Source organism: Zymoseptoria tritici, chromosome 6 (assembly GCF_000219625.1).
Source record: "Zymoseptoria tritici IPO323 chromosome 6, whole genome shotgun sequence".
In the NCBI taxonomy this organism is placed as follows: domain Eukaryota; kingdom Fungi; phylum Ascomycota; class Dothideomycetes; order Mycosphaerellales; family Mycosphaerellaceae; genus Zymoseptoria; species Zymoseptoria tritici.
In genome coordinates, this window is record NC_018213.1 from 2,098,021 (window position 1) to 2,117,047 (window position 19,027).

The 19,027-nt window shown below is 53.4% G+C and overlaps 5 protein-coding genes across 5 annotated transcripts; 4 read left to right on the forward strand and 1 right to left on the reverse strand.

Annotated features, from left to right (window-relative positions):
- Positions 1–128: 128 nt before the first annotated feature.
- On the forward strand, positions 129–1,815 carry MYCGRDRAFT_100589 (uncharacterized protein; the record flags this gene model as incomplete). Its single annotated transcript, XM_003851562.1, has 2 exons — positions 129–1,535; positions 1,660–1,815. The coding sequence occupies 2 exons, from the start codon at positions 129–131 to the stop codon at positions 1,813–1,815; spliced, it is 1,563 nt and encodes a 520-aa protein (XP_003851610.1).
- A 3,066-nt stretch (positions 1,816–4,881) lies between these two features.
- MYCGRDRAFT_73447 (uncharacterized protein) lies at positions 4,882–7,179 on the forward strand (the record flags this gene model as incomplete). Its single annotated transcript, XM_003851563.1, has 2 exons — positions 4,882–5,054; positions 5,104–7,179. 2 exons carry the CDS (start codon positions 4,882–4,884, stop codon positions 6,698–6,700), a joined length of 1,770 nt encoding a protein of 589 aa, XP_003851611.1.
- Positions 7,180–7,648: 469 nt separating this feature from the next.
- On the forward strand, positions 7,649–9,073 carry MYCGRDRAFT_44444 (uncharacterized protein; the record flags this gene model as incomplete). Its single annotated transcript, XM_003851564.1, has 1 exon — positions 7,649–9,073. A coding segment is annotated over one exon (1,425 nt), but the record flags the coding sequence as incomplete, so codon positions are not given.
- A 4,756-nt stretch (positions 9,074–13,829) lies between these two features.
- Positions 13,830–14,860, forward strand: MYCGRDRAFT_73448 (uncharacterized protein; the record flags this gene model as incomplete). Its single annotated transcript, XM_003851565.1, has 5 exons — positions 13,830–13,935; positions 14,009–14,120; positions 14,228–14,282; positions 14,369–14,613; positions 14,759–14,860. The coding sequence occupies 5 exons, from the start codon at positions 13,884–13,886 to the stop codon at positions 14,832–14,834; spliced, it is 540 nt and encodes a 179-aa protein (XP_003851613.1).
- Positions 14,861–18,086: 3,226 nt separating this feature from the next.
- Positions 18,087–18,465, reverse strand: MYCGRDRAFT_29435 (uncharacterized protein; the record flags this gene model as incomplete). The annotated part of the gene is made up of 2 exons (XM_003851693.1): positions 18,087–18,274; positions 18,342–18,465. Coding segments are annotated over 2 exons (312 nt in total), but the record flags the coding sequence as incomplete, so codon positions are not given.
- Positions 18,466–19,027: the final 562 nt, after the last annotated feature.

Here is a 19,027-nt window from a genome sequence, read left to right on the forward strand (position 1 = left end):
GACATCAACGCGCTCCGAGGCACGGACGACGCGTCGTCGAGGCGCCAATATATCGTCATTGTTGAAGAACCTCGGGGACATCTTTTACGCTACAGCTTCTCGAGGACAGCAGTAACACTTTACACAACATGGCCACTGGACCAGTCAGCGAATATGAGCGAGCGAGACAAGAGAAAATCGCAAAGAATCAAGCACTACTGCAACAGCTGCAACTAGATGCACAAAAGACAGGCATTGGATCCAAGCCGAAGCCTTCGTCGACCGCAGGGCAGAAGCGCAAGAGGCCAGTCGCAAAAGTCAAGGAGGAGGATACAGGGCCGCGACGAACATCATCTCGTCTCAAGGGCATTGTCGCGGACTCGGAAGTGGCCAGGCAGAAAGATGAAGCCGACGCGACAGCCTTTCAGGAGGCACAACGGATAAAGCGACAGCGCGTGAGCGACGACATCAACCTGGTGGATGCAGTGGTGAATGGCAATGCTTGGAACCGAGCTGGAAATTGGCTGTCTACCGTGGGACCTGCAAATCCTGGCGAGCGGACGTTCACGGCGCAAGATGTGAAGGAAACGACAGATAAGGAGCTGCGGGCAGTAAGGGAGCGCATGAGCGGCCTACAGCTGTGGGAGGGCGCGGAGCCGAATAGGATAAAGATCACGCCCGAGCGAATCTATTCGCTTGGATTTCACCCCACGGAAGAGAAGGCTCTGGTATTCGCAGGCGACAAGCTGGGCAGCATGGGTCTATTCGATGGATCTCAGACCAGTGCGAATGAGATCAAGCAGGAAGCAGACGATGCGGATGAAGACGGCGACGACGACGACTTTGAACCCGCGATCTCGACATTCAAGATTCACTCTCGAACTATCAGCGCATTCCAGTTCTCCCCTCACGACCAGAACGCTGTGTACTCAGCTTCCTACGACTCCTCAATACGCAAGCTCGATCTGGCCAAGGGCACGGCAGTAGAAGTCTATGCGCCTGCAGACAAGGGCGCAGATGAGCCTCTATCCGGCGTGCAAATCAGTCACGCAGACCCGAACACACTGCACTTCACCACGCTCGATGGCAGATTCGGCATGAAAGACATGCGTACGCCGCAGGATCAAGCTTCCATCATGCAGCTCTCCGAGAAGAAAATCGGCGGCTTTACATTACACCCTGCGCAGCCCCACATTCTCGCAACAGCCTCTCTAGATCGTATGTTGAAGATCTGGGACTTGCGAAAGATCTCCGGCAAGAAAGACGATCGCATGCCGTTCCTCATGGGCGAGCACTTGTCCAAGCTCTCCGTGTCTCACGCCGCGTTCAACAGCGCCGGTCAGGTCGCGACGGCGAGTTATGACGACACGATCAAGATCCACGACTTTTCGGAGTGTGGTGACTGGAAAGTCGGAAGGTCTCTGACGGATGATGAGATGGCGCCCAGCGCTATTGTCAAGCACAATAACCAGACTGGTCGATGGGTCACGATTCTTCGGGCTCAATGGCAGCTGCAACCGCAGGATGGGATTCAGCGCTTTGTCATTGGCAACATGGTAAGATCAAGCGGCAGAAGACTTGTAGCTCAGCCTGAGATTGTGTTTCTCGGTCTGGGTTCCCAGGTTGAAGTCTGCATCGTTGTTTCATACCTGGACTGAAGCTAATCTTTTCCTTTTTTAGAACCGATTCGTGGATATATATACCAGTACCGGACATCAGCTCGCTCAATTGGGAGGAGGAAACATCACGGCTGTTCCGGCCGTCGCTCAATTCCATCCTTCCATGGACTGGGTCGCGGCGGGCACTGCAAGTGGGAAGCTATGTTTGTGGATGTGAATGGTAGGCTGCGGGAACGAGAAACATGATGCTGCAAATTTTGGAGAGTTGAATACCTTTGACGAATTGACTTCCTCCATACTGACTCCACTTGGATTCGTTCTGACAAGAGTTTGTCCAGATGTAGATGCCATGAACTGCAAAGAGTCAAAGTCGGTTTTTGGTCGACTTCTTGTGGTCGGGCAAGCTACTTGGCTGAAAATCGGAACGCCCGCCCTTGAAATCCCGCCTAAATCGTTCCATTTTTCAACCAAGGCAGGGGGTCGGGTTCGTAGTGTACCGACGTGTCGCCACAAGACCAGACCGGCCGTGTACCTGGCCCGGGAACCGGGAACTTTGTACGACTACAGGTTCACTCGCCGCCTTCGAGAATTGTTCGTTGCGTCGAATCCATGTTCATCGAGATGCCATCACAGATGGTGGCTGTCACGAAAGCGCCTCCCGAGTCAGCGCTTCCGGTGGAACCCACATGGTCAACTCCATGATTCAGAGGAGCATGCGCTTAGTAGATCTGATTATCGCAAGACATACAGCTAGGTCAGGTGATGAAGGACGATATGCAGGTGTGCTGGTACAGTGCACAGATGCGCAGGCGAACCAAACACCTAGGAGCCCAGCCTCGTGCAGGGTAGAACTACAGTGAGAGAAAGTCCATCTCAAACTCACCGCCTCGGAGTCTAGATTCTTCACACCACGCATCTGCTGCGGCGCTGCCATTTACTGCTGGGATCTTGACGATGCGACTTCATTGGGTGCAAACCGGCTAAGGTGTAGCTCCCCTTGCAGATCGATTGCGTTAGCTTTCAGCGCTATGCATGCACACCTGGGGTTGAGCCGAAGCTTCCTTTCGGAGGGACCGCGAGTCCGGTTTATTATTCACGAGATGGGAGACGAGTGTGCGGGCTCGTTCCCGTGGTGGGGTGTACACTGCGAGACGACATGGACGAGCGACCCACGCGATGTGGTACGCATTGTACGTACGTGCATACATTTATGCACTCGTTCGACGCAGAGAACGGGTCCGCCGATGACAGTCTAGATTCCGGTGTGGCATGTGACAGAGAGCTTGCCTCTGCTATCGCGGCGATTCGTCAGCCGCATAAACGTACGACCAACGCAGGATGCTGTGAGCCCACGATCACTACTCTTGCAGCACACGGTGGGAATGACCACGCGCCGTACCTGACAGTCCTGGCCGCGGTGTAGAGGTGTCACGACAATGATGATGAGGTCGCTACGGAGGTCAGGCGAGGTACCGAGTAGTCTTGCTCACTATTGGCTTGCTATAGAGATACATGTGTTCGGACAGCTTCTTGTGCATATCAAGCATAATCCAACCTATCCGATCGGTCCCGACGGACGTGGTTGTCGAGCTATAGCAACGATGACAACATCAACGGCCGAGCATCTTGCGCCATCGAGCTGCCAGCCTCGTCGACGCTCCGCACTACTCCGCAAAGGCGACCACGGGTGGTGGCCGGAGTAAGCTTCCAGATGATTTTGCTGGACCAACGCAAGGTACCTCAGGTACATGTCCTCGACATCCAAGGAACTTGGCTTGCATTTCAGATCGGGTGGTGAATGGTGATGAGCGGTAAGAAGGCGGCGTTATTTAGTCTTTTCGATCGTCCCTCGACCATACACCAGGACCGACTTGCGCCAGCGGGCTTTCGACCCCTTCTACAGGCCATCCTGGTATGAGAGACCAGAGTCCAGATGGTAGGATTATAACCAGGGCTTGGAAGATATGGCGCCGGCGTATCTGGCATGTCAGTATTGCTGGTAGCACCTCGCCGGGGCTACCTTCTGTCATTCAATGAGAGCATCATCGCGAAAGCAAGTACCAAATAAGGTACCTCCCCACCACCTATTATACCATTTCGCGGCCCCCTACTATTCGTACATCTACTCGGCGTTCCCCCGCCGTGCATTGCACTGCCCTGCGCCTCTCTACCCGCCTTACCTCATCTCACATCCAACAACTTCCCCTCCATCTGCACACACGACAACGCAAACAGCGGCCGTCCGCCTTTGCTGCAGTCACTCCGTACCACCTGGTTGCTCCTCCTCTGCGTGCCCTCGCCAGATCTGCTACTAGCCGCCTATCCATTAGCTGCAGCCGTGTCGCCTCCGCCGGGATCTACTTACGACTTTCCTTTCCCCACCTGTGAAAGTTGCTCACCCTGCCTGCCGCCTCGCTTTCAACGTCAGCGATTTGACGGGCGTGGCGGGATTCGGACAGAGTCACTCGCACATGCCTGCTGTTTCAAAAAGGCACCAGCAACGACATCCACCCCACCCGGACTTGTACCTTATCTGGCCCGGTCTGCGTCTGTAGGCGCGCAGGCACGATCGCCCTCTGTACCTGCCAACACTCCCCCTCGCCCTGCGGCTTCCCGTTCGCTTCACACGGACGGTGACGCTTCTATCACATCTACCTCTGCTGTTGGCCTATTCTATTCCAGTCTATCCTTAACGCCAGTTGGTCGAGTCTCAGACACATCGCTTCTGAGACACCAGTGAACCGTCGGCCTGCATACACTGCACGCATACCCGCATCACTTCTCCACCACGCTGCTTGCCCGCAGCTGAGCGTTGCCTGTGTATGGGATCGCACCTCGAAGACGACGATTACGAACACTGTCCGGCGAACGGTCACATCTTCACGACTGCCCAGCCTGCATCGTCCGTCGCACAGTCACGGGCGTAAGCAGGGCATTCGACTCGCAGCACCGCTGTCGCGCTGTCGCGGTTCAGATGGCCGCCCCTGCCATCGTCAATACTAGTCTACGAGTACCAGAAGGCACCCAGACTGGAAATGTACACACGCCGACCACCCCACGACAATCCGAAGCGACCCACGGAGCCCAATCCGCGACAACGAACGATGAGGAGCCCACAGCGAGCACTCCGACGAGACATTCATTCGGTGGCGTGCTGGGACAGAGACCACTCCCGGACGAGTCGTCGAGTGCACGAATGATGGAGAGTCCTCGGAAAGAGGCGTCGAAGCGGGACAGTTCGCACTTCACGGCGCATACACCTCGAGACTCGCAGGACATTGAGATGGGAGAAGCCGAGGACGACGAGAATGAAGACGATGGTTCGGATAATGAGAGCGTCGGTAGCGACGGCGAGAGACCCTCGAAGAAGAAGAAGGCACAACGGTTCTTCTGCACAGACTTCCCGCCCTGCCAACTGAGCTTCACACGAAGTGAGCATCTGGCTAGGCACATACGGTTGGTCGTGATAGATAAGAGTCTAGGTGACAATGCTGACACAATTCAGGAAACACACTGGAGAACGACCATTTCAATGCCACTGCTCACGGCGATTTTCTCGACTCGACAATCTGCGACAACACGCACAGACAGTCCATGTGAACGAGGAGATCCCCGGCGACTCTCTGGCTGCGACGAGCACGAGGTTCCAGCGACAGATACGAACAGATCGTGTACGACCGACACCGAACAGCAGATCTCGTGCCTCTACCATCGGCAGCCAGAGCGGATATGTTCGGGGCCACAGCCGCAACTTGTCGACATCCAGCATTGGCTCGACCGCATCTAGCGTCGGCATTCCTGAAGACATACGCCGCCGACCTCAGCCACTGGCGATGGCGAATGAATCGTCCCATCGTCACAGTCAATCGATGGACTCATATAACGGAAATCCTGGGATGCCGCCACACTATGCCTATTACAACCAAGCTTCGTCGGGATACAGCACCCCGACGTCGACGGCGTACTCTACCGGTGGCCAAAGCCCTCAGTATCACAGCGCGGTCATGGCTTCGCCAAGCTCAGCACTCGGCCGATCATCATACTACAACGGCGCACGTCCGTCCAGTCGCAGACTTTCGGTACCGTCGGCCAATAACCCATTCCAGCTTCAACCGCCTCACGCGCAACCTTACTTTAATCCGCTGCCTTCCGGGACATCTTCAAATTTCTCCCAGAACAGCAGTACTTTTGGAAGTCCTACAAGTTCTGTGTTTTCGCATGGGCGGAGAGATTCCGAGACCGATATGGAATGGCGGAGGAGGACATGGCACCCAAGCACCAACTCTCAATACGCGCAGAGACCAGCTACGAGCGGCCTGACTTACCATCAGACACCGGATGAGCCACGACCGGCTTTCACTCAACACCAAGCCGCCAGCCAGATGACGCGGTTGCCGGGAATAGAAAGCTTCGATCATGTGCCGCCACCAAGCGCCAGACAACAGCCAAGTCCAATGATGACTGACTCTCGGCCGATGTCCTCCGGACGCCCAGTCGAGTCACTCCTGCAGCAAGGCTTGACAAGACTGGATATCACTGCGGCAAATGCGCCTACTGAGGGTCATTGGCAACCAAGCCAGCCACCGGCGCCCGGCTTTCAGTTTCCGCCACCTCCCACGGCACAGTACGTCCAGCATAAGCACTTTTCAATGCCTGATCACATTTCGACTCCACGCAAATACAAGCGCAGTGGTTGGTATGGTGGTCCGATCCCGACTGTCCTGGGAGGTCCGACTATCAATCGACCTTCGCCAGAGGACTCGGGCAGCAGCGATGGCGTCCCGACACCTTCCACCTCGCTTGGAGCAGAGTACAACCCTGTCATCGTCAATCCTCCGGGCACTGCAGAGGTGTACCCGTCCGCAGCTGTGGTCGCAGATGAGAACAAGGTTGCTAGAGCCGATTCTGGATATCTATCATACCACTCGGCACCCCCGAGCCAACCACCGCAGACATATGCCCTGCAGACGACCCAAGGACCACCATACCCTCCTCCGGATTTCTCTCAACAGACTCCCCGCCAAGACGGCATGGCTAAACTCGAGGCTCTTGTCGCCGTTGCGACGAGTGAGGGCAGCCGTGCTGGTGACCACCGCTCTTGAACTCATCGACATGCCGTCCGACGAGCACCGTCACTACTACTTCGACATCAACATTCTCCCTACCCTTTTACATATGACGACCTTGACGACCCTTTATGCCTTGAAACGAAAGCTCAGTCTACTGAGAACGAAACGACCGGACTTTCTGATCACGAAGAAGATACCCCAACCGAACAGACTCCTTTGGAGCTATACATAATTTCGCATGATGATGCAAAGGAACGAAAGGCAACGAAAGAGTTGGCATTTCGCATGATTTTTATGATTCGAGCTTTTTGAAATCACTCGCTTTGAGTCCAGCAATGACAGCGTTCCGTTTCGTTGTGATTCCCTTTCTTGGATGATGCTTTGCCTTGAGAGCTGCTTTTGATTTTGCTTGATATCCATTGGGCGTGACAGCCGAAATGAGGGATTCTGCTTTGATTGTGATTTCTTGTTGTTTGCAACGTATACACACGTACGATATGTTGAATTCTCTCAATGCTTCGTGGCTGTCCACAATCTGGAGAGATGCCCCCTTCTCAATGATCTGCAGCATGGCCTTCCCTGCGGGTGGCGTTCCTGCCGTATTCTCGGGTTCAGATTTTGACCTCGAAGGTTCCCTAGATCAGCGAAAATACCATGCCACTCGTGAACTGTGTTGACGACGTGGGTACTTCAGTGGGACGTCTGATCGAAAGTACAGCCCATGTATACTACGCTACTTCTTGCGCCTGCCTGATCGGGATGCTAGCGCCGGCTATATCCGTCAGAATCGCGAATGTGAAGTCGCGCTTCAAGCATTGCAAGCTCCATCGCATCGCATCGTCCATGAATTGATCAGTCTTCATATCACACCGAATCCGCAACCGACCAAGTGTCGCATTTCCTTCAAGATGCAGAATCCGTACGTGTCAATTCAACTCGACACTCACAAATATACTGACGCGCCTCGACAGTCTCCAAGGAGTTGCGGCGCAACTTCAACCGCACATGCACTTGATCTCCCACCACCGATTTCCACTCCTCGCCCAGCTCCCCGTCGAACAAGCCTACCGCTACCTCCTCGATGCGCCTTCAATCGTCAAACAGGTTGCGCCCATGTCCTGGACCTACACGACAGCCCCATCAGACGGCACAATGTGGCTGGAGTGGATTCCTGTCGAGAAGACCGATCAGCCTTTTCCTTCAGATGGATACGCATGGGCAGACCCGGAGGCAACGTATAGACATGAGCTCAATGGATACACAGTGGAGATGCGCGTGCATACAATGGGTTTCAGACCTGGAGTCGACCAGATGGCTTCGCATGCGCGGACGCGGTATCACTTCGTCGCCAAGAATCCGTCAGTCAACGCGCCTCCACCGGATTCGGCATTGTGGCTTGTTCACTATCATCAAGCTGAGCGCATGCTGCCTGCCAACCAGCTTCAGATCGCGCCGCAGGTGCAGCAAATTCTCGCTCAACGTAGATGGCTTGAGAGCTTAGGCAGGCTGGAGTTGAAGGAGTTCATGCTGCACGATCGGAACAACTGGCCGACGGTCAATCTGCCTGGTGCTGCGCAGATGCAGCAACCGGGTCAGCCAGGCGCGTACGGCGCGAGTTCCATGGCCGCCATGCAGATGAATCAGAATAGATATCCACAGCAGCACTACCCACAGCAGTCTGGCAACCCTCGCGAGGCGAAGAAGCCGCGGCTTGAAGGACCGAGAGGATCTATACCTGGAGCAAGTGAGGCTGTGCCGGATGCGACCTTGGAATTGGAGGAGGATACATCACTGGGCGACTTCTTCGACCATCTCACGCAGCGAGACATCAGCGTTGCACGATACATGCAGCACCATCGATGGATGGAAGAGGTGTTCTCTTCGCCGTACTCGTCATACAGCATTGTTCCTACAGACTTGGGACTTGGCCTGATGGGCGAGCTGAAGGGTCTGACGGAGGGTATCCTCGAGCCGCCGAGCCTGGACTTTGTTGACCGACCTGACACGAAGCCATTGAAGGCCAAGGAAGCACAGCCGTTCACGAACCTGAAGCAAGAGCAAGTAGAAGAATTTGGCAAGCGTGTGGAGAAGCATCTGGAGGAAGGACGGGCTGAGATTGAACGGATGAAGGCCGAACACGCGGCGAAGATGCAGGATTGGAAGAAGGTCAAGGCTCTCACGCAGGCGGAGAAGAGGTTGAAGTATGCGACGCTGCAAGATACCGAGGATGAGGTGGCTGTATTCAGATTGGAAGAGCCCGCGACAAATGGACAGAATGAGGGTGCGTCGAAAGAACATGTCGATGATGTAGTGAAAGATGTGGAGAGTGCGCTGAAGGTCAAGGTCACGGCGCATGATGATGCGACCAGAATCGCGCGAGGTGGCTTCAAAGAGCGGAAGGAGCCTACCTACATCTACACGCAGCAAGACACCTCGATGGACGGCATGGACAGTGCGCAACAGCAATCAGGGTCCGTGATGAATGGAGGCGGAGGAGAGAGCGCCACGTACCATGAAGACCCCATGGCCAACTCGCAAAACGCAACGACCGCCCAGAATTCGTCAAATCCCCCTCAACAAGCCCAGCCAGCGCAGTCTCAGCCGCAACCCGCCGCATCAGCTCCGCAAACCCAGCAAAATGGAAACAACAACGCCAACAATGATGTCTTGGGCGACTTACCCGATCTCGACATGGATAACGATGCCCTGATGCAAGACATGGTCATGGACGTGGACGACTCAAACCTCGAATTCGACGAGAGCGCGCTTGGTCTTGGCGAGACGGGGAATGCTGGCGTTCCTGCCAGAGCACCTGCCGCGCCATCACAACCTGCAGAACAAGCCGCTACATCGCAGGCTCCGGCTGCTGGTACTAGTGCCGCGACGACAGCATCCGCTGCTGGACCTACGTCTGCAACGAGTGCACCTCAAACAGCTACGACTCAGCCGGCGACTATACAACCTCAAGCAGAGTCTTCGAACACTGCGAATGCTCCTACAGCCGACAACAGTGCGGCTGCGAGCGGTGATGCAGGCGGAGACAGTATGTTCGCTGATACATTTGGAGACCTCGCCAATCTCGAGGGAGAAGAGTTACTGGACTTTGATGCGGGCTTGGATGATAGCGCTTTTGGAGAGGCGTTGCATGGGATGGGCGGCGGGGATGAGTGAGAAGGTTGTTGGGATGCGAGCAGAAGGGGATAGGAGTCTTCTGTATGATTTGGACGATACCGGAGATGAAAGACTTTGAGGATGTTACGTCTTGAGCACCACGATCGTGTCGACCCATTCATGTTGTTCTCGTCCGATCGACCCACAAGGCAAGGGTCCTGCTTGTGGGTGCACTTCCCGTTCCCGCCGTTGTCGTTCGGCGGGTCGCCTTTCGGGACGCACCAGGCACGGCAGTTGTCGCCTGCGTCGATTGTTACCAACCTGAATGCTGACAGCGTCTCATTCCCGAAGATATGACAGTCTGACAGAGAGTTGAATCAACCAGACTGGATTTCCTGATGGTGGTGCTATCGTGACCTTTTGTATGACACGACGCTTGGGCGTCGTTCGTGAACATGGCAATTGGCAAAGCATGATGACCTGACACTGCTGCGCCATCTCGCACCCGAAATGATCGAAAGACTGTTGTCAGACGAGCGGGCGCGAAGGCCTAGTCCCTTTGCTCGCATCGTCCCGATCGCTCTGCTCCTGTTCACGTTGATGAGGTTGAGACACCTTGAGCTGCAGCGGCGTGGTCTTCTTCTGCGAGTTGAAGCTGCTACGACGAGTGTGGCTCACTCATATCGCTCCTTCCCGAAAAAATGCTGTCCACGCTAGCGTAAACTCAATTCGACCTCATCCAATGTCCCGGCGGACAAAATTGATAGCACATCGCCTGTCTGCCAATCTTCGTGTACGACATCTAAGACGTCTTGTTGAAAGACCTGCGTACTTACTTGTACACCTAATAGCAAGTCATATTAACTTAATTGTACGCTGAACAGGAGCAAACCATTCTCCTATCTTACCTACGGCAGCCGTCCTGCCACGCCCGCTTCTTGTGGCCCCTAGCTTGCTTGTTAGCATGCATATCCCATCCCTCTTCGGCGTTCCTTCCCTCCTGACGGCTGCTCCCATGCACCCGAGCCGTCGCAGCGAGTACTTCTATTTTCCGTTCTCTCTTACAAACTTCCTTCTTCCTTCATTATCTATGTGGTAATATTCCCCCGAGCCCCCCACGTTTTGATTAATTCACTAACTTTTCACAGCACGGGCTTTACGCATAGCAGTGAAGATTCGTCTGAGCTTGCGTTTTTGCTAGTTGAAAACTATCAACTGACTGCTCCTGATGGTCTTCGGATCGCCAGGGAATTTTTGGCATACCACATGAGGAACTCTCGTTCTCTTTTTTCTTTTCATCAGTCCTATCCGCGTTGAGCGGGCGGTTGGAGAAGAGTTTGCGCCTTGATGGGGGTGTGTCATTATTGTCGCGCATCACTGCACGGTCGTACGGGCGAGTATTGTCGATGTCGCCGCCGTCATGTCACTTTATGGTTGTCGTGTCCGAAGTACGCCGTGCCCTGCTGCCTGGATCTGGGGGCTTGCATCGCCGCAAAAGCTGCGTGCCACATCATGTCTACCAAGGAGCCCATCTCCATCGCCCAGTGGCAGTCTCTGCAACTGACGTTGCCCACAAATGCCTGCGACCGCACGACTTCATGAAAGCGCTTGCCATACCGGATCTGGCTCGCAGCTACCTCCTCTTCAGGCGCCTCAGTTCGGAAGATACAGCTGTCGAGTGCAGGAGCGGATTTGGTGTGTATGTAAGCAGCCCTCTGTGGATTTCCAAATTCGACCGCAAACAAAGCAACAACACTCGAACATTCGATTTGGAGTAAAGGGTCTGCAAAGGAGATAGGCTCGCAGGTTCCGCAATGGGCGATGAGCTCGCATTTCGAATACGCAGAATACAAGCGCAAGGGCTTACTCGCCAATGTCTTCTCTTCATCGCCATCCTCATCCGCACCACACTCATCAAGCTGCCATAACTCGTATGCACACTCGCGCGCAATCGCCAATGCCGTTTGTCAACACAAATCCTCCTGTCGCAACTCGCACGCATCTCATTATTTTCTCGCATCTCCACGCCGATCGAAAATCTCTCCCTCACCCGCCGCCTCATTACCATGATCAGAATCCTCCATCGTACGCCGGCCCAAGCCTGCACCTTCCATTAAATGGCACAATCTCCGCAGCTCCAAGATCGAAATTCGTAAACATCGCCGCCTAATTCTCAGTCAGCCCTTCGAGCTTACCAGCCGGCAGAAGAAAACACCGACGTTGACCGCAAGGTAAGCTCGTTGTTTCGGATGATCAGAGTTTTCGGCGACTGCGCTCTTTTTAATGTCGCCTGCCGATTGGAGTTTCATTCCGTGAGCACGAAGGTTCCTTGGAGAATGGCAATTAGCGGACCATAACATCGAGCGTCGCACGGCGGTTGACGTTTTCCTCTACCGCAGATGCATGGTGGATCCGGCTAAGCGCTCCGGTGTATGCTACGTTACAGGATTTCGAGGTTGCTGGACGACATTTGCGGGACTGGGTTTAGAGCATTGACAAGTAGAGCCTATGAATTCTTAACTTTGTCTATGTAGACATCTTTCGTGCCTGAAGTTTCATTCGATATGCCAAAAGATCCCGGCGAACCCGACCGACGCGATTGCCACAGTACGGGAGAAGCAAGCAGTATGGAGAGGTATGGAATCTAGGCCAGCTGAAGACACCAGGACTTCATCGTGACAGCCTGCAAAGTCGACTTGGCGAGGGAACGAATGTTTGGAGTACGGTTGGTCCACGATGCCTGCGAAGGATTCTGGATGAAATCCGTCGCAAAGAGCCGACTCCTTCCCCCCATTACCACGCAAGGTACATCGGGATGCGTCAGCCACACCCTCCCGAACCGACTACCTTCCCTCCTGCGCCGCCAGTTTCCCTTACATCCCTCATGGCGTATGACTGCCGAGTTTTCTTTTGCTCCACCAGATGTGGGCTACGGTGGTGGTACGGCTTTACCTACGTAAGGATACCGATTGATGAGATCAAGTACTACAGGGATCCCATGTAAGTTGAAGACTGCCTGTGCCGAAGTGCGGAGACGCAGATGCTGATGATGAAGGAAGTAGTAGTGCATCCAACCACTATAACGACATGGCCCGCCGCTGCAGGTTGAAACATTGACTAGGTTCCACCCCAGCATCAAGTGACAGCTGCCACTCTGGGCTAACAGGACACTTCAGCGTATATTAGGTGCATGTGCAGATCACCAGATAGAGCCATCCCCGAGTTCCTTCTGTTCCTTTGCCATGTTCTTGGCGAGCGCGAGCATAATTTGATCCTTGACGTCGCACAGGTTCCTGTGCCCTTGCGCGGCCTGGCTGCAGAACGTGGGGACGACCCCGATGCAGGTGATGGTCATGAGTTTCTCCTCGAAGCATGAGCATGTCCAAGCTCGAATGACATGTTTGCGAGCGAGAGCAATCACGTGGGCCACGACTCAAATCGTGCAACGATGGATTGGGGGCTCTTCTGGGATGCAGAGACAGCTGTTCGCTGACACAGTGACGGTACCAATGCAAGAGCAAAGAGGTCGAATCAACTGCACCGGCGGAAATGATGCGCGCTGCAAGTAGTGCTGCCGTATGGTCCTTCCGGAACACCTTCCTCATGGAGTCCGCACTCGCGTCTGCAATTCAGACCCGGTCTCATGGTCGATGAGACCGAACGATGCCACATACTCCTCCTCACTCTCGACACCCAATGCATTCCTGCGATCCTTCGCTCAAGGGCTTTCACATTACCTCCTTCACCGGACTTGGATCCACCTCGAGAAAGTTCGGCTCCTTTGTCTGGTGGATATCCCTGGGTTACACGCTGCAGTTGAAGCTGGTGACTACGACTCCGCTTCCAATCGAGATCGGTACATCCCCAAGGCCAAGCACATGTGCGTCCATCTGATATATCGCCTGATAGGACGGAATTGAAACTCTCCGTCGCAGATGAAAGGCCAAGGGAGTTCTCAAGGGCGGCAAAGGTCGGCTGAATGTTGCATACTGCACTATAAAAGACCGCCGCTGCACCCTCCAAGCCATTTCCTTCCATCTTCCATCAGCTTCAAGTTCAAACAACCTACACACACAAAGACAACACAAACATCCCTTGATTCACCATGCATTTCTCCCACATCTTGCCCTATCTGATCGCCGGCGTGTCGGCCATTGGTACGTTCACCAAAAGCTGGAAGCCGCGAAACATCTCACCCCTGTGTTCCTCATACTCACTCACTAATCGTAGACCTCTATGCCTCGCGATCAAACACCTGCGGTGCGGCCGACGGCACCGTCATCTGCAGAAACGTGAACCCCACAGAGTGCTGTCCTCGTGCTTCAGGCAATGCCTTCCGCAGGTACGAAAACAGAAAAGAAACAGAAAGAAGAAAAAGAGGCAAAAGCCTGGCCAGCAACGGTTCTCGAGAATTACCTTTTGAACTAACATTCCTGCCCATCGTTGTAGCATCGAGGTCCGCGCCATTCCGACCAGTTGGCGCATTACCGGCCAGGCCTTCAATGTACGTTACCGTACCCAAAACCTCCTTCTGGTCCCCTCGCTACCTGGTATGAACATCACTGACCACTACTCCTTCGTATTTTTCAGGGAGGTGATTGCAGAAACGTCCTCTACGTAGTTCAGTCCAACGGCCGGGAGAACATCTGTCTCGGCAACAGTGACTACTCCGGCGGCTCCTATATCTTCCAAAACTTGAGGCGCTCCATCGACGCCGCTCCTCAGGAAGCCTGTCCTGCATCGGGCTGCAACGTCCGTAGGGGCAACGAGATGGTCTTCGAGGGTGGCCCGAGTTACAACATGTCTGCGCTTGATGAGTCGGACTATGATGAATTGGTATGTCACCATCACATTCTTGGATACACCAAGGACATTTGCTAACTTCTTCTGTTGTGTAGTAAGCTGTGACTGGTCCCGATTTTCGATCATCCCGTACACTCATGGCGTTGCTGATGACTAACTCTTGTCTCTTACGATTAGGCTCAGCATCTTCGAGACTGGAGCTCATTGGACCGAGTTTCCGGCCAAATTCGACGATTACAAGATTGCGCAGTAGGTGGAAAAGCATTGGGAGCGGAAACTCTTGAAGAAATGGTGGATAAGGAGGGGAAGTCTTATGTCTTGCATGACCTGACCTCTTAGTCATTCATTTACACCTCGTCGTCCACATCGTTGTGTCGGCGTGGATTTCCATATACGAGCAATGATATGCGATGTCTGGTCCACATTACATCCTATGAAAAGGGGAGCTTGATGGCGTCAACCATTGTAACGGCACTGGCTCAGAGTGTGAGATGCAACCCCAACCGGCTTAAGTCTGATGTATAGTAAGCTCCCTGAGCAATACCTCCGTGCTTCCGCTCAAACTGCACTATCCAAGCTAACCGAGCGATACCTATACGGTGAAAGTTGCACGGAAAATCTGGGAGATGTGCATTAGGATCGTTGCTCTAGACCACTTATCGGCAATATGTCTCTACGCTGTCGTGTGACATGCACCGCACAAGGTAGTCCTAACTAGTTCGGTTTGGAGTGTTGGAGGTAGGGCAAGTATGTTAAGGTTGATCCACGGCATCAGGCATATCCATGCAAGTACTGGCTCGGGCGGCGGTTCTTACAATGAGGCAGGTTGGGATAACTTATGTCACTCGATATCGCGTCCCGGTAGTATCTTCGATCCCCGCTCGCTTAGCGTTGCTGTCGTCCTCGACTTTGCTATGTTAATATTATTACACAAATGCGCAGTAGCAATGTATGCATATCTATTCTGCTCCTATGTGTTTATAAGTGCACTCCTCGTTTGTCCGGACGAAATGCGTAGAGTATTAGATATAAATTAATTAGAAGATGTTCAGCGGACTTGGAGAAATTCGAGAGTTAGAACATGTATTTTGACATGGAGTATCCGAACCTGCCTCATTATAAGAAGCGCCGCTCGGGCGGCAACACCATCCGCGATGCCGGTCGCAAGCGTTCGTGTGCTGATCAAGAGAAGTGCGACTGCAGTTCCGGCCATCTTGGTGACATGCCATGCTGTGATTGAGTCACTTCTTGCATATGGTCGACTAGGCCGAAGGTACGCAGTGACCAGCAGTACATTCCTCGACGCCAAAGGGCTATCTCGAGGCAGCTGTGCATGAGTGAGCAGAGCCACCGATCGAGATCAATGGCGCTATCTGCTTCCGAACTATCTCAGAGTATCAGAGAATATGCTGATCACATGCAGTTAGTACCCCGATTCGAACGACTGTCACCGCACAAAGCGACTCGACCTGCGAAGTACTGCTGAACGACCATCTTCAGAAGCACTGCGCTTGAGTCCGGCATTTCGACGCTGCGACTTTCGCCATTCTCGTTTGGTCATGTTGCCGTCATGGTCGACATTTTCTTTCATCGTTTCCTGGATGATGCACTCGGTCCAAGCTCACGAAGCGGACGCTGGACTTGCCCGCAATCCTCAATTCTGCGAACGTGATGCATCTACGTTCCCTTTGGATATATGCTTTGCAATTCCGCACGGTGGATCCTCGCACGGCGACGTATACCTGGCCTTCTCGGGGAAGTTCGAGCAGAAGCGAGGATGGGCAGCCGCTGGCCCGGGTACGGTCATGAGCGACGCTGTCATGTTCGTGTTCTATCCTTCCGAGAACATGCAGAGTAAGTTCGGCCCAAGCTAGCAGATACGGCGTTGAAAGCTGATGCAGGCCTCAGATTTGACGATTGGCGTCCGCTCGGCGACGTGAGTATTGCAATGTGCCAGATCCAAAGTATGACATTGACCTCTCCTCTATTAGTGGTCATTACCCACCCGAGCTCGATGATCGACTTTTCTCCAAGCTGGAGACCTCGTACAATGCTTTCGATGCATCAACCGGGTTGTACGAGGCCAGTCTGATTTGCCGCGGATGCGCCACCGATTTACAGCGCCGGCACTTGAGTGCTGAGGGTGAAGCATGGATTTGGGCCTACAACTACCTGCAGGAGATACAGTCCGATGATCCGAGCTTTGGATTGGGCCTTCATAGCCATTATGGTGAGCTTCAGGATCCTCTGACTAAGGCTGCAAGTTCATTCGAGAGTTGGAGCCACTGACGGTCATTCCTAGACAGTTTCCATTTCAATGTCCACAGTAGCGGAAGCGACGATCAGACCGGGCAGCTTCGAGTATCCTCGGAACGAGAATCCCGATTGCTGGAAGGCGACCACGAAGACTCGGGCTGGTCAACCGAATCTCCATCACTAGGCATCCTGCACGGTACACTGATGACTCTGGCGTTCCTTGTTGCGTTCCCGAGCGGAGCTGCTGTGATGAGGTCTCGAGCAGCTTCATCTTTCAGTCTGCATGTCTGCATCCAGCTGGGGGGCGTCCTCCTTTGTCTTTGCGGCGCTACAGCCATAGTCGTGCACATCGGGCTGTCAGCGCTGACCTCTGTAAGCCAGTATTTCCGGACGACCGGCATTGACCTCGAGCTGACAGAGTAATCCTTTTCGGAAGCATGTCTCGACACACACCGCGCTCGGGTTGCTACTCGTCATCTCGGTCTGTACCCAAGTAGCGACTGGCTATCTGCACCACGTCCGATACGTCCGTACACATTCCCGTAGCACGGTCACGCACGTGCACGTCTTCGCAGGACGAGCGTCCATCGTACTAGGATTTGCAAACACCGCCACGTAAGATGCGGAAGTCCACGCATACCGAGCCAGGCTGACAGCTTGCACAGTGGCCTAACAGGAACCTTCCTTTTCAAGCATGCGATAGCGGCTTGGGTAGCTGTCGCTGCCGTCTTGCTGTTGTGGTTATCTTTGTTCTTGTGGCTCCAGCAACGTCGCAGCAGCAATCATGCTGGCGACAAAAAGGCTGAGGCGGACTATGAGCTCGTGGTTCAGCAGATGGATGATGACTAGGTCAGATGTACATTAGCTTCGACGTCGCACTCTTCCTTCCCTCGCCCTCCTCACTGGCATCACATTTGCCCCCGCGCCTCTGCGTGACCATCAAGGTGGCAAGCCTTCCGCTTCACTTCACTCTCTTCTCCTTCTACGCTAACCGCGTTGAATTCACAACGTCCGACCAGGTTGGCGGGACGGAAGCGTTTACACATGCGCGCATGCTCATGAACCTCCCCACCTCCACACTCCTCTCATCCTCATGCCTCATACTTCGGCCCCAACCTCTCCCTCCCATCAAAAGTCTGAATCTCCGCCTTTCCCAGATCAAAGTCCGTGAACATCGCCGCCTACAACGCCACCAGTCAGCGCACCAATCATACAAATGCCGCGGCAAAGGAGGAAAGGCAGAGCATACATTCACAGCCAAAAACTTCCTCTCCTTCTCAAATGTCGACTTTTCAAAGTCGATGAGTATCGAACTGCTGCATTCCGAACAGAATCGGTGGGGCTTGGTTTTGAGGCCCATCAAATACGCCTTCATCTTCTCTTCGCAGCCAGGTTCGAAGATTACGTCGTGCCGGAGAGGGTAGACGAGGAAATAGCCTGCATGGCTTGTGAGCCTTTTTGTGAGGTATGGGTGTGAATTTGAGGTGTTGGAAGGTGGATATACCATTCTTCGTGCAAATCGAGCAATTACACCGTAGCACCTTGCCCGTTCCCTCAGGATGTAAGGGTTCGGGCAAGGTGGCCGTGAAGCGGATTGCTTTGCAGTGGCATGAGCCGTGGTAGGTCTTTGACGTCGACGAAGACTCTGGCGAGGAGGACGACATTGTGGATTTGAGTGGAGGATCAGCATTGGAGAGGATGGCATTAGTGTTGTAATTGGACTTAAGCTAAGTAGAAGAAGACCTCTAATTAGCAGGTATATATTGTTATGCAGAGAGAATCTTAAGTGTAAGATTCTTACTTTAGCTATCTATATATAGGAATGCCTTAGCACTAGTTACATGTACTTTACTAATAGTTAGTCTAATAATCTATAACACTCCCCTATTAGCAGCTGCATTATTACGAGCTGTCTATTACCTAAATATAGCAGGTATTTACCTACTACGTAGCTAATGCTCGGCTTTAGCTTATTAAAAAGTATCTTCTTCTAGCTTTTTTATTCCTCTACTTTATAATCTACACCTCTTATCTATTTAGCTAATTTATTAGCTAATCTATTATCTATCCCTTACAGCTATTAATAATATAATCTATATTACTAGTTATAGCTTCTAGAAGAAGAGCAGCTTTCTTTGTCCTTAAGAAAACCTTCTAGCAAGTTATCGATAAAGTAAGAGCTATTAGTAA